This window comes from Rhipicephalus sanguineus, chromosome 3 (genome assembly GCF_013339695.2).
Source record: "Rhipicephalus sanguineus isolate Rsan-2018 chromosome 3, BIME_Rsan_1.4, whole genome shotgun sequence".
NCBI lineage: Eukaryota > Metazoa > Arthropoda > Arachnida > Ixodida > Ixodidae > Rhipicephalus > Rhipicephalus sanguineus.
Genome location: NC_051178.1, coordinates 191,805,914 through 191,820,093, shown reverse-complemented (window position 1 = coordinate 191,820,093; position 14,180 = coordinate 191,805,914). Strand labels below are relative to the sequence as shown.

The 14,180-nt window shown below is 47.3% G+C and overlaps 3 protein-coding genes across 12 annotated transcripts in view; all 3 read left to right on the top strand.

Moving 5' to 3' along the window:
• LOC119387927 (2-hydroxyacyl-CoA lyase 1) overlaps nucleotides 1-2,186 on the top strand; it is a 28,282-nt gene extending 26,096 nt beyond the window's left edge. For both annotated transcript variants that reach the window (XM_037655503.2, XM_037655502.2), the window contains 2 exons: nucleotides 1,516-1,702; nucleotides 1,885-2,186. In XM_037655503.2, coding sequence (XP_037511431.1) covers nucleotides 1,516-1,702; nucleotides 1,885-1,917 — 220 coding nt within the window. In that variant the 3' untranslated portion in view covers nucleotides 1,918-2,186. The remainder of the gene's footprint in view (nucleotides 1-1,515; nucleotides 1,703-1,884) is intronic.
• The window catches only part of LOC119387929 (26S proteasome non-ATPase regulatory subunit 11), a 219,464-nt gene that overhangs the window by 50,913 nt on the left and 154,371 nt on the right, over nucleotides 1-14,180 (top strand). The window lies entirely within an intron of this gene.
• LOC119387935 (protein boule-like) overlaps nucleotides 1-14,180 on the top strand; it is a 232,121-nt gene that overhangs the window by 86,735 nt on the left and 131,206 nt on the right. The window lies entirely within an intron of this gene.

Sequence of the window (14,180 nt, the reverse complement as noted above, 5' to 3'; positions counted from 1 at the left end):
ACAAGCATTTTGCAAGCAACGCGCACTCGACGTCTCCGCGATGCTCTCACGGCCCTGCACAACGATGCGCGGCGCACTTGAGTTGTCACCTAGTCAAACACGCAGTATATGCTCGCTGTCAGTGCATCGATGTTTCTCGGTGCCCACGCCGCTCAACAACAGCGAGCTACTTTTGTTTCTACAAAGCGACGCGCACTTTAAAGCGGTCTCGCACGACGCGGCGAACATGCGAACGGCCGCATGGCGCGCTCATACCGCCGTCAATCCACAGTGTACGGCGTACGCCACACGTGCAGCCGAGCAGATATCTACAGATGACTGGGATAAGGTTGTCGGCTATAAGTCATAATGGCACGTTCATCGACGGCCGCCACCTCACCTTCGCTCTTTTCTGATGCTTACCCGCGAAAGCATCGCTGCAATCGCGCGGAAGTCGTAATCACCGATCAACCGGTCTCTGCCGTTACCGAAAAGACGGACGACCTCTTGCGGCACATTATGGCGTCGACGAGTTTAGCGACGCCTTCTTGCGTTCCAAGGCATTGTTTGGTTCATCGCAGGCGTTCATAGCTGCAGAGAACGGCGTCAGGAAAGGTTACCGTGCGAAAGCTGACCGCAAGGCTTCATGCTGCCTACTATTTTTTTTTTTCCTCACTGCCATTCTGCCGCTGAAGAAACGCCTGGAAAGTGAGCGACCTCGCTCGCAGAGTCCGAAATCTGCGTGTGATGCTCGCCGATCTGGGATATCTTAGTCGCGAGCACCGTGGTCGTAAGTAAAGTAGAGCGGGGCACGCGCGAGCGCGCGCCCCTGTCACGCTTTAGAAGGAATGTTCTAACTTTTTTTCGCTTCGTATGCGCAATATTTTTACCGCGACCGTGTCTGAAGTGTTCGTTGTAAAAGTAGGAGGCTTTGAATTCGCTATATGTGGACGCAGCTTCAATGGTTAGCATAAGAAAATCGTAAGTGCACCCAAATATGGTCGTTATAACCGATAGATCGTTACATGTGGGATCGTTATAAGTGGGTTTGACTGTATACATATGCTTTTTGAAAAGAAAAAAAAAACAATTCCAAAAACCTCTGAGTTCCTACCGAGGCATCTTATTTGTCGAAATATGATCTGTGTGAGAAGCTGTTTCTGTCCACCATGTTTCTCTCAATACGATCCAGCTTGTTTGACATATAGATTGCCACAAATTGTGCCATGAAATTGTGCATGAACCTATTCACTTTGCTAATCATAGCTGTCACAAACAGCAGTTCTCAGTCTCTGCATCAAAATGCTGCGCTTGTTCCCGTTAATCTTCACTCCTTTTTTTCTAATTTGCTCCACGTTATCTATTGTGACGTAAAAATGGCTGGGGATGACTTCAACTCCATCATGCTATCTAGTGACGATCACATCTAGCCCCAGTGTAATCTTTGATTTGTGTAATCTGGGACCTAGCTCGGCTACTGAGTTAATGCACCACATCTAATGTATATATGTTCCCTATGCGTACATATCTTTGCAGGCTCCCAGCGAACTCTCTTCAGCCAGGTGTCCGTTACGACCAGATGGCTGCCATGGTTGGTAGCAAGGGCTTTAACGTGACAACTCCAGAGGAACTTCGAGCTGCTTTTACGGAAGCCCTGGCCACCACTGACCGACCAACCATTATCAACGTTGTCATTGATGGCATGGCTCAGAGAAAGCCTCAGGTCAGCCACCAATGTCTTCTTTATATGTATTTGCCCAGAGAATTGTATGATCTTGATTGGAAACAGTGTTTGTAAACAGTGTTCCTATTTTTCTTATCCATTCTTGGCGGGGTGTCTTTTTAAACCATTGGCAGACTTCGCTTTCTTCTCGTCATTCAACTTTGCTTCCTTCTCTATTCCAGGACTTTGACTGGCTGACCAAGGCCAAGATGTGATAAGTACTTGACAATGAAAGCTGAGAATGTGCAGTATTTTTCTATAATTTTTGTTTTCACCTAATCTACAACATGGCTGCTCGTGCCCAAGTCTTCAGTAACCATTTTATGTACTCACAGGGTAGGTTTACAAATTATTGAGATGCAATATTTAATTTCCACAATGTAACGGTGCTGGTCACTGGTACTCTGTTACTGCACCTTTGATGTAGTGGATTCATAGTAGCATCGCTTTTTATACAAATAAAAAGAAAGCTTATACGTTTGATATAAACATATTGTGACTTCTTGCTTGATGAAAACCTTACGCAGGCAACTTTTGTTGTTCTTGTCACACCCTGTCTATTTTTTCTCGAGTTCCTCACCATCAAGCAGAAAGTGAATTTTGAGGGTTCATTTCTTTGTTTTGATACAACTTTAATGAAAACCAACTGATGATGAAGCCTAGAAAGGTATAGGGGACATTTATTGTACTGTTTTAAGTGTGTTGTAGTAATTCTGATATAGTTTTCAAGAAAGTAAAGTTGACAAAAAGACAACTTGCCGCTGGCAGGGACCGAACCTGCAACCTTCAGACAACGCGCCCGATGCTCCACCAAATGAGCCATGGCGACGGTCGGCCCTTGTCCACTTTACCGGGTATTTATGTGCATGTAAACCTGGGAGTGTTAGTCAGTGCCGCTCGTAACCATCACGGCGAGTGTGGAACACTCTTTGTTTTGCCATTTGGTGTCACATAGGACGTGATTCTTTAATGAGTGGACAGCTGACCAATAAGCCTTCGCATACTTCCTGAAGGTATCAAGTCTGCCGGAACAAGACCCTCGCTCTGAAGGAACGAAGGAGGGGAATACTGAGGGCTTGTTTCTTTGTTTTGGTACAATAATGAAAAACAACGGACAATGAAGCTAAGGGAGGTATGGCGGACGTCTATTGTACTGTTTTAAGTGTATTGTAGTAATTATGATATAGATGTGAAGAATGTAAAGTGGACGAAAAGACAACTCACTGTTAGCAGCGACTGAACGTACAACCTTTGGACAAGTTCTGAGCAAGTTGTAGTGATGGAACATGTAGAGGTACTTTACTGTGGCAAATATAATTTCTGCATAAGAGGCATGAAAACAGGAGCCTGACTGTGATAGAATTTTTATAAAAATTTGTATTGTCTAAAGAAAAAAAGAACACTTTGTATATACGCTGTAATAACACTTGCATAGCATAACAAAAAGATGTCCCTAACGATGTAACAATTTTTAGACTGCACACATTGAAACAGCTTGCACTCTTTGGAGCTTATGTCTTGTTTCATAAGTACTTTCACAAGTACAACCTGCGCGCCCGGTACTTCCACATCACGAACAGCATGCACGTTATCAGCGTGATACTCGCCATTCGGGACATGATAATACCGGGGGCACAGTGGTTCATTGGCACGCAAGACTTGAGAAATTAGAAGCAAAACTCGTAGTGTAAAAGGAACAAGGACGACACGAGAACACGGCGCATCTAGCGCTTCGACTTTTCCTTTTCGACTTGCGAACTAACTCGCCCAATACAACGCGTTTTACCAAGCCAGGAATTAATTGGTCCTCATAGCAGCTTTATTGTTCAGTTATTGCATTGCATAATATGACATTTCCTTGCTTCAGCTGGAGTAATGCGACAACAAATAAAATACCAAATAATAATAATAATAATAATACCATGAATTATGATGATGATTATTCAGCGTTTTACAGAAAGGTCTTGAAATAACTTGACAAGGCCAAAAAACCGTTCAGTGGAGCAGTGCACGTAGAAAATAAACTACAAATTGAACCGACATGTCGGCTGGCTGGCGGTCGTGCAATGATGTTAAAACTTTATTACTATGGTAGGTAGCGCATACAAACAGGACGCAAGAAAGGCACATGAAGACACCCAGCGCCGTGTGTGTGTTTTCGTGTGCGTTTCTTGTGTCCTGTGTATTTGCACTACCATTGTAATAAGAAAATGCCATACGAACAAGCCCGCATGCATGGCAACTTTAACTCTTAAAGAACGCTGCAGCTGATAATTTCCTATGCTTCCTTGGAGTCTCACCAAACAATAAATTTCAAAGCGCACCATAAATATTACTTATAAACTACATAGTATTGATTATAAATAGCATGTACAGTTCAATGCAGCACACGTACAGTACAATTCTCAGCTCACGGATAAACTGCATTAGAGCCGCACTTACTGACTTTCCAGCGTAGATTCCCAAGTCACTCCGGCGCATATAGGTTCGGCGGCTGAACCATCCTTAGTAAAAATTGACTGGTTAATGGGACGCATGAGACGACGATATCTGCTGAGTTACCGGTTCCTCTATGGACGTAATCGGGCATTCCGGTGCTGTTGCTGCGTCGCTTGAATATGAACACGAAATCCTTTTTGGGTAGTAGGTGAGGATGTGTTCGACCATAGCCTCGTTCGACTGGCGCTTCGAGAGAGGGCTTCAGATTCAGAGAGAGAGGGCTTCAGAGCAAACTGAACGTGCACGCATGTGTGCACATCAAACTTTGTAGTTTCCGTCTGATGTACATGCAAAAAAGAAGTGGTAAAAAGAGAGGGCGAGAGACGTTTACTGAGAAAAAGAAAACGTGCCGCCCCAACAGACCTTCCGCACTTTCCCAAGGTTCTTTTTTTCTTAGCAGACGTCGTTAAAAACATTTACTTCTTCTGCCACGGCTTCTTGCTCCTCCCATCTTTGTGACGGCCAGACTCCGCATGGCATGCCATGGCCGGCGCGCGCCTCCAGACCGGCCGTGGGCATGCTTAGAGCCACTGTGTGCGCGCGATGCTGCGACAATGGCTGGCGACGCACACACTAGTTGCTCCAAGGCTTGCTCAGAAACAGCCTCCGTGGGTTCGCGGTCGCTTTGATGAACGAGCCGCTTGCGAGGTGGCCTTTCTTCTCGCTGCACTAACACGTCTCGTTCGTCCGCTGTCAACGAGGTTCAGAAAAAAAAAATGCGCGACAACTCCGTTGCAGCCATTAAGCGACAGACGGTACCATTCACCAGCAGCCCCGAAGAAAATAGAAAACACGTGCGTCGAAGCTTGGCGGATGGATCAGATGCCGCCGACGCCTTCTTATCTTTAAAATTTGAGTGAGCATTGTCCCGAAACCATACGGTTCCCTCTTCGGAGTTTGAGGAAGGGAAACACATGAATAGGGCTTCTTTTCTTGTTCGGCAGGTATGGAAGGGTGCTTCAGGCGGCGGCGGTGCTTGTCGGCAAAAGAACAGAGCAGTGCAAGGGCTTGACCGGAAGGCATGAGTTGAACAGTGAAGGGGGTGGGGAGCTTTTTAGACGGACGCGTCGAAGTGGGTACGCAGATGCCTCTCTCTCTCTCTTTCTTTTTTAACACGAAAGTGTTTTATGCCGGGGTCCACCAAGTACATCCGTCACGGATATGACGTTGATAAAATGGACGCCAACGGGTGAGAAAGAAAAAAACCAAGAAAAAGATACCCCGCTGGGAATCGAACCCACAACGTTGCGGCCGCGACGGCAAGCGCCCGACGCTCTACCGACTAAGCCAACTCGGGAGATGCTAGGCACGGCGCGAACGCGCCTTATATCTTTCACACATTCTCTTTCGCGGCGGGCGGAGCGGGGCGGTGCCGCCGTCTGTGAGAGGTGGAAAGAAGTAATGCTTCACGATCGACACTTACTAGCGCTTACTCCGAGATTGCACGTGACATCGGAGGTCATGGTTAAAGCGTCTTGATACCAGAGAGGTAGATTGGCCGCGCTGGCGTCGCCGAGGCACCCTTGACGCAGTTACGTTCTTTGCCTTTGGATTCGTGTTAGCGTGCGTCGGCTCATCGGAGTAGTGCAGCTTCCACGTGCACGAACGGGATTTCTCTGCCGCCGACTGCTTCAATTGCGAGAGCACCGACTAACAAAACTGCTGCGATATGCGTTGCAGAAAGGACGCGATTTCGACGGGCGAATGTCGTGCCTTGGTGGAGCGAGAGCAGCGCCTGCCAGACAGAAACCAGCGGGACGCACGCGTTTGCGGCTCAGGCTACGAACCTCTACCTCCCGCGTTGCTGAAGTGCAGTGTGTGTTATGTATGCATGAGCACAGGCGTCGGCTACCCATTACTAGAAAGCGCACACCGTGCCGTTTCTCTCCTTAATTGACGACGCTTTGAAGAAGTGCATACCGGGTACCAGTGTTGATTATGAGCTTGTTGATATCATCCTTACGCGCGATTCACGATTCGCTGTGTCCAAATATATGTTCACACCGTCAGCTACCTCAACGGTTTTATCATGATCAAGGGCGTTAGTCGTCGCGATAGAGACATGCTGTCAACATGGGTGCATCCACGTGAAACGGTGCTATAGCTGCCAAACACGAATAGACATTGTACAAGCTCTCATATATCATAAGCACTACTTCTGTGAAGACACGTTTCACTTTCGTGTTATACCGATTCCTATGACGGAGGGATCAGCCATGTTTTTTTGTGTGCTGTACACAAGGGGTAGGTTGCATTGAGCGCGGTTCACGTTGCTTGGGTCGTTAACATATGTCAGGATTCATTTCCGGTAGTTGGTTTCAACTGCGGAAACTGTTGTTTCAGGAAAATTGATTCGGCGGTCCGCGTCCTCGGAATCTTCGGCTATGAGTTGCGATCTCTTGCAAAATTGGTTCCCGCCTTTCTTTCAGGTTCTCGGTTCAGCTGGTGTCTTGAATTTTCTCTTTCGGCGGCCGGTCATTGGGAGCGATGGTTTCGATCACTACTCAGATAGTAGAGACTGATGCATTTCTGTGGTGGTGTTGATTGGAAAAAGGGGGGGGGGGTGTTGCTGGATTTATCAGCTTGCGTCGTGTTTTTGGAAGTGAACTGCTTTCTGAATAAATGACTCTCCGTAGCTGTTCTTGGTGAGTTTCTTGAATATATCATCTGTTTTTATTTTGTTTTTTCACGTTGTGCGCTGCAGTATGTTCCGGCTCTTCGTATTAATGTCTAAGACTAATATATTCCGCTTTTTGGGGAGGTCTGAAGAAAACCGAAGATATCGACTTGTGTAGGTGTTTTTGCAGAGTTTTATTTTCAGGCTACGGGAACATCCAAACACGGCCGAGAGTCTTATGTTTTAAGGGCGAATTGAATTCTCGTTCAATGAAATTTATATGAGAGAGAAAAATTATGACGTAGGATCTCTTGACAATCGAAAAAGAGTCGTTTAAACGTATCTGAGAAATATTTTTGGTTGCGGCTGGAGTGAAATGAGAGCTCGTCCCTCGATATGTTCCATTCTTATATTTGCCGTGGCATATGCTCTATTGTAGTAATCAAAGGGGCAAGAAAATAAAAAAGGGGCCAGACTGGCAACCCGTGAAAGCATATTTTTTCTTGGAAAGCTGCGCCCCGCTACAGTGGTCTAATGATAAGTTATGGCGCTCGACTGCTGACCCGAAGGTCGCGGGATCGAATCCCGGCCGCGGCAGCTGCATTTTCGATGGAGGCGAAAATATGATTGAGGCCCGTGTATTGATTTAGGTGCACGTTAAAGAGCCCCAGGGGTTCAAAATATTAGGAGCCCTTCACTACGGCGTCTCTCATAATCATATCGTGGTTTTGGGACGTTAAAGGGGTCATGAACCACTTTTCCAAGTAATGATCTAATGGCCTCAGTATCGGAGTGTACTGCCTCCCGAATCGATTGCCGCAAAAATTTCTCGAATCCGTCAAGAATCAGCGGAGTTACGGGGGTTTGGCGCACGCTCCCAGCGCTTTCTCTCTTTTCTCGTGCCGGCGAGCGCACTGGAAGCTAGACAGGGAGGGATGGCATGGGGGAAAGAAGTTACGCCAGCGCGCGTCATGAAACGCGATCGCTCTCCCGCTGTGATTCGCTTGCGCGAGTGCGGCTACCGTGTACTGAGGAGTGCGGCGCCGGCAAGTGGTGGCACCCCGCGGCAAGAAGCGCATCTGATCCGAACGCCGCTCTCGATTTACGTCGGCTATCGGCCAATAAGCATGCTATGCCTCTTGCTACGTACAGCGGACAGACGCCCCGCCCACCGACGAGAGTGAGAACCGGCCTCTGTTTGAAAAGAGGGTGCCTGGGGAAACGGCAACTTCGCGCTCCGCTTGTGGCCATTACGCGGCGCGCACGACTGTAATATTTGGCAGAGCAGTTCATAGCCGTGTCAGCTTTCCGCAGGATGTGTTTTTTCAATCAGCCCAAGGGGTGCTTCATGACCCCTTTAAACCCCAGATATTATTATTGGAAAGCTGCTTCCCTGGAAATTTAGGAACGCAGAGCCATAGAGCACTCCTCAATATAGGAGTAGATGAGTGAATACAACACATTTCTAGAGCCAGTCAGGAAAAGTCGACCTCAGGACACCTCTGGATATGAACCTTGGACTACCGGTGAGAAGGACAGCGGGGCAGTTACGGGGGGGGGGGGGGGTTACAACCCCCGAACCCCCCCCCCCCCCCCCCGTCGGTGCGCCACTGCTTAGCACCGCCGTTTTAACCCCTCAGGCTGGCTCCTCCTTCTTGATGACCACCAATCACACACACGACCCCACCCACCATGGCACAGTCCATTTCACTGTTGCTGAGGGGTCGTTGCACTCTTGAAACAGCAAGGGTCCGGCGACGGCACGCTTGTGGGGGAAGCAAGGCAACAGGTTCCTCGGGATTGTTCCTCGGACTCTTCCCCGAAAGCAGAAAAGGGTCCGCGGCGACTCCTGTCAAAACATACTGGTCAGGTGGCCCCGGCAGCACCCAATCCAAACCCAGGTGGCCCATTGTGGAAACTTCTCCAACTTGGCCGTCCCTCTATTAGGTCGAGATTCTTCCCATTGTCGTTCGCTTGCCGACCCGGGGATTCCGTTTCTAGGAATGATGCAGGTGTTCTAGCAGTGTGAGAACGCATCGCCCGTCCATTCTCATTAAAGTCCCTAGATTTTTCCTTTTTACTTAAGTAGCGACAACTGCCTCCTTTCCCGGCCCTCTCTCACGCGCACCTGGCGTCCGACGCCATTTTCTTTCTAACTTGGAAGATTTACAAAGCCATGTGCGTCTAAGTACATTAGCCACGCATCTTTCAGCGGACAATATGCGACCGCGACGCGCCTTTCTCCTCCCGTCAACCCCCTGTCATTAGTGAATGGGGGACGCGTTTCACCGGGTGCTGGAAAAGCGTTAGGAAGAACATGGCTACCGGAAACGAGCGTTAGCCAATGAGATTCGTCGGCGGCGCTTCAATGGTTGTCGGTACTTAAGAAAGAACAGGGACAAATCTAGGGACTTTAATTCTCATGGTCAGCGCGTCGCCACCGACTGCCAGTCATAACAGAAGTTAAGGATAGCGCACTCACCATAAAGCTGACTCTGAAATCTAAAGCCCTTCCAATTAACAAAAATTCGTCTGAAGGAGGCGGGCGCCAATATTCTTCCCCTTTTGATGCGCACGGTTATGGCTACACGTTTTTTTGACGATAATGGCGACCAAGGTCACCTGATGTTACATTCAAAGAACTGCCCAACCCTCGGAAACCCGGGGACGAATGGCAGGCCGTTGTGAGAAGCACGTCATCTCTTTATTTTCAGTTTTGCTTCCATTGCGGAGCTCGTTTTTCTTTTCGGACTTGACCAGCGTTGGGGAGGGTGGGGGTAGTCTGCGACGAAGCTTCTCTCCCCCCCCCCCCCCCGCCTAATGGAGAACTCTGCGCACGCCTCTGAGCATAGGCGTGTGCACAGGGGGGGGGGGGGGGGGGAGGGGGGGACGTGCAAAATCTGCTCCATACATTGACTTAGTAGGGCGGGGGGCGCTGCGATGAACCTTTGCCCATAGGCGTGCGCACAGGGGGGCGGGGGGCGGCCGCCCCCTCTGATCACCTAAGAGGGGGGGCGCCGAATCTGCTTCGTGCATTGAGCCTTCTAGTCAATAAGGTACGCATTTGGGCTGGTTGGTTCATGATTAACTGTAGAAACAGCGCTAAAAGACGGGACGAACGAGGAAAGGACACAAACAACGGCGCTGACTAACAACCAAATGTGTTTTATTCTTCCAGTCTGCATTTATATACTCCGCCACAATCTCAACGAAGCAAAAGGCAAAGAAACAGAAAAAGATGATTAGCCTGCGCAGAGGCCAAAAAATCCTCAAACAGACAGAAACGTTAACTCCTTCGGAAGGAGGGAGATCGAGGGGAGGCTGACACATGCCTCTCCGCCATTATAGATATGATACGCTTCAGAAATGACACGCGCCCGTTCATCATGGTACTTCGACAGGAAAATGGAATCTTTAAAAGATGGCTGGCAACCACATTCATTACAGTGAAGCGACAATTGACTATCTCTGGCTTGTTTACGGACGTTGTTCGCATGCTCGCGCATGCGGTCATTAGCGCACCGCCCCGTTTGGCCGACATAGTAACGGCCGCAAGAAAGAGGTATCTTATACACAACACTATCACAACATTCAACATACTTCTGGCGATGCGTTTTGCTGCATCTTTTCGTCTTGGTCTCTCGATTTACTTGCTGACACAGGCTACCAAGCTTATTTTTGGCAGAAAACAACAGTCTAACGCCTGCCCTGCTGACCACTTTCTTCAGATTATGTGCCACCTTGTGCACATAAGGAATAACCACTACTTTCTTCTGCGGGTGTGTCACTGATTGAACAGCAGGTGAGCACTTGCTTTTAAAACCAGACACGAGGCTTTCTGCGATACTGGTCAAAAGCGTTCCTGGAAAACCTGCAAGCTTCAGGCGTGCTACTTGAGAACAAAAGCTCGCTTCGACTTGGTGGTCACAGGACCTCTCAAGCGCCGCCTTCATGCAAGCCCTTGCAATACCGCGCTTGACAAATTTTGAATGCGCAGAAGAAAAGGGAAGAAGGCTCTTTTGAGACCTATAGGCGCATAACACCAACATACATGGCTGTTTGAGAACGAAAGTTCCAAGTCCAAGAAGCGTAGCCTATTGTCTGAAGGATGCTCAGTTGTCAATTCAAATGGACTTAATTCCGCGAGGAACACGTCAAAAATTTTCGCAGCAGGCTGCACGTCATGAGAGTTAGTGCTATAAAAAATTAAAAAGTCGTCCACGTATCGCATCACCTTTACCGTGCTAGTCTGTCTGAGCTTGCTCTCGAGGTTACGGTCATAGCTGGCTAGTAGAATGTCACTGAGAACAGGGGCGATGCATGAGCCTATGCAGACTCCTTTCCGTTGAATAAAAAGCTTATCGTCGAAACTGATGAAGGTCGATTGCATGTAAAACTTTAAAAACTCTAAAAACTTGTCTACAGTGATTCCACATGCGTTCTGAAACTTAACAACACCGTATCTGTCAATGCAATTACCAACTTCAGCACACACATCATTCTGAGGTAACGAATAATATAAGTCCTTGACATCGACCGAAAAAGCACAAGCACCCACTGGACAGTCATCCCGGAGAAACACACGGAGCCTCTCGCTACACTAGGCTTCCCTCTCACCCACTTAGCTTTACCCATGCTCTCCCTCGTCAGGGTTTACCTTCGCTGTTAAGTTCATCAATTACATTCTTAATTATTTACTTCAGGCAGGGTTGTCTTCAGGGTCGTTGTTTAGGTTGGAAAATATTATGCCACCACAATATAGCATACCCATTTTGTGGAAATCACAAAGAATTGCACGTAATTTGATATATATTCATGATTGAATATTAATGGCGATATCGAAACAGAGCGCACCGGGCGCACAGGAAACGTGGCTACTCTATTACGTAAGACGTCCGTGGCAAGTGACTAAATCTGAAGCAAGGCGCGCCGAAGCATAATCTTGTCAGGAAAAGCGGCAAACGGTCTGAAACACACAATATAGACCGCTTATTCTTTGCGCGAGATGTGTGGTGCTTATCTTTTTCTACTATAAACAAGCCCAAAAAATTAATTCGCTTGTCTGCAAGGAGAAGCGCCGCAGGCCGCAGTGGCTGTCCCTGGGTTTTATGCTGCACGGAATAAAAGGCGAACATTCCCTTTCCTTGATCGCAACGCTAATGAAACAGATACGCGCCAAACATATCACACGTAAAAGGTTAGGCTGGCGCAAGCGCGATGACTTGCCGCTTTTTATGAAAAACTAAGACACTGCCGCGACGCGCCTTCATTCAAAATTTGTCACTTACTCGTCATGCGTAAAGTTCCGGTCTGACGTAACAGAGCGGCTGCGTTTCCTGTGCGCCGGGCGTGCTCGGTTTCGATGTCGCACATGAAAGTCGATGAATATCTCAAATTACGCGGAACTTTAGTGACTTCTATAAAAATATACGCCATAAACTGTGACAGGGAATTCCATATGAACAACATCCCTCATTTCAATAATTATAAAATGTATATAATGAATTTGTTTTTATTAATTTGTCTCTTCAATGTCGCTTTACCTGCCGCAAAGTGTTTCCGCCTCGACGTAGAGTTCGTGTGCGAATACGACAGGAACCTGACTGTCATGGCAGTGTTTATTACTATGACAACATACCAACTAGCCCAGCTTACCACTTTTTTTGTCATGGCATCTTTATAAAAAAATCTGTATTGAGTTACGGTTTACCGATGATCTCCCCCTCTCGAGCTTCGCCCACTTATCATCATTCATTCCGTGGATATGGCGTGATTTTTTTTTTTCACGTAATTGCCAGCGTGTCCGAACAATACAGGGCCATCTGAATACCGGAAAGGTTGCTGTGTTCACCGTTGATATGCATCTAAGCATATAGTGATTGTAGTGTAGAAAGATTGTTCTCTCGTAGCTTGGCCCATCTCTTGATCATTTGCTCTCGTGAAAAACTAAGGCATTGATGTATCCTATATCCTAGTAGAGTGAGTTTTTGTATGAGCGAGCTGCTTAACTTATTCACCATTCAGCCATGCACTAATAAGTTAGAGGCTTGAGGTGCTTATATAGGTAATCGTCGAAATTCATTAATTTATTAAATTCCACACTCTCAGATCTCGAAGGAACTACAGAGAGAGACGGGAATAGTGTGTCACTGCTTCTTTGAGACCTGTGGCGTCGGATATCGCGCGGCGAAGGCAGGAGTTCTCTCAGCAGACCTATAGGACTCACATTCAGGATCGTAGGATACACAGCAGATTTTAAATCGACGCAAAAGTGAAAGAATGAATCGGTTTATATTGATACGTTGTACTCTGAGAACTCTAATGACATTAATTTCGCCACCGTAGGTATAGTAATAGATGAGAAAATCAAGGACAAAGTTTCAGTTTCTGAATTTCGCGCCGATATCTCCGCGCTTGACGTCACGAATTTCAAAGTGTGCTTTACTGATTTTCGCGTCACTGGCTCAACCAATTTTCTTAAAACTTTGTGCGTCAACTCTATGGCCCCATTTGATCACAATATGCTTCATTTTTACTGATTAGTAACTACATAGGCCTTATAGTATAGAGGCCGTTAAAATCTATGACGTCACGGCGTTTGATGAGGGAACTTCAAGGTGGCGTGGCCGTCCACATTCTCTTTTTGCGCGTATTCTCGTTTACCAAACGTCTTCTCGCGGCAGCCGTGGTGATATTGAAATTGTGAAAAAGTGATTTACTAATATGAGAAAAATCGTTCTTCTCTTTAGTGTTCCTCTAAGGCGCGGTAGTTGGACGAGTCGGTACATCTTCATCTTTATGTATGCACAGAGCGAAGGAAATAACAGGACACAAGAAGTAGAAACGACTAAACACAAGCGCTGCCTCACGGCTAGATGTTTATTGACGCAAACCACACGTACATAGCAAAAATTACGCATGCGTACTCCTGCACGCCTAGCTCTCCATTTACCGTGGCGCGAAAACCACAAGAAATGTGACAAGAGATACAGGTGATTAGCGATTATGCACATCAAGAAATAGTTTTCACCTGCTGTAAAAATGCAAGCGACGTACGTCATGCGATGCACCTATCGCCACAACTGGAGACGTGGTAGGCTTCAGAAATCAGGCGGGATTTTTCATCGCCGTTTCTTCTTGTGTCTTGGTATTTATTTCAAAACGATTTTTCTCATATTAGTAAAGTACTCTTTCACGATACCAAAAACACCACGCTTGCTGCGAGAAGACCCTTAGTAAGCGAGAAAACGCGCAAAAACAAAATGTGGTTGGCGACGCCACCTCGAAGCTTCCGCACCATTCTCCGTGACGTCACATGTTTTTTGACGGCGCCTACTAGGGACTACGCAGTTCCAAATCGGT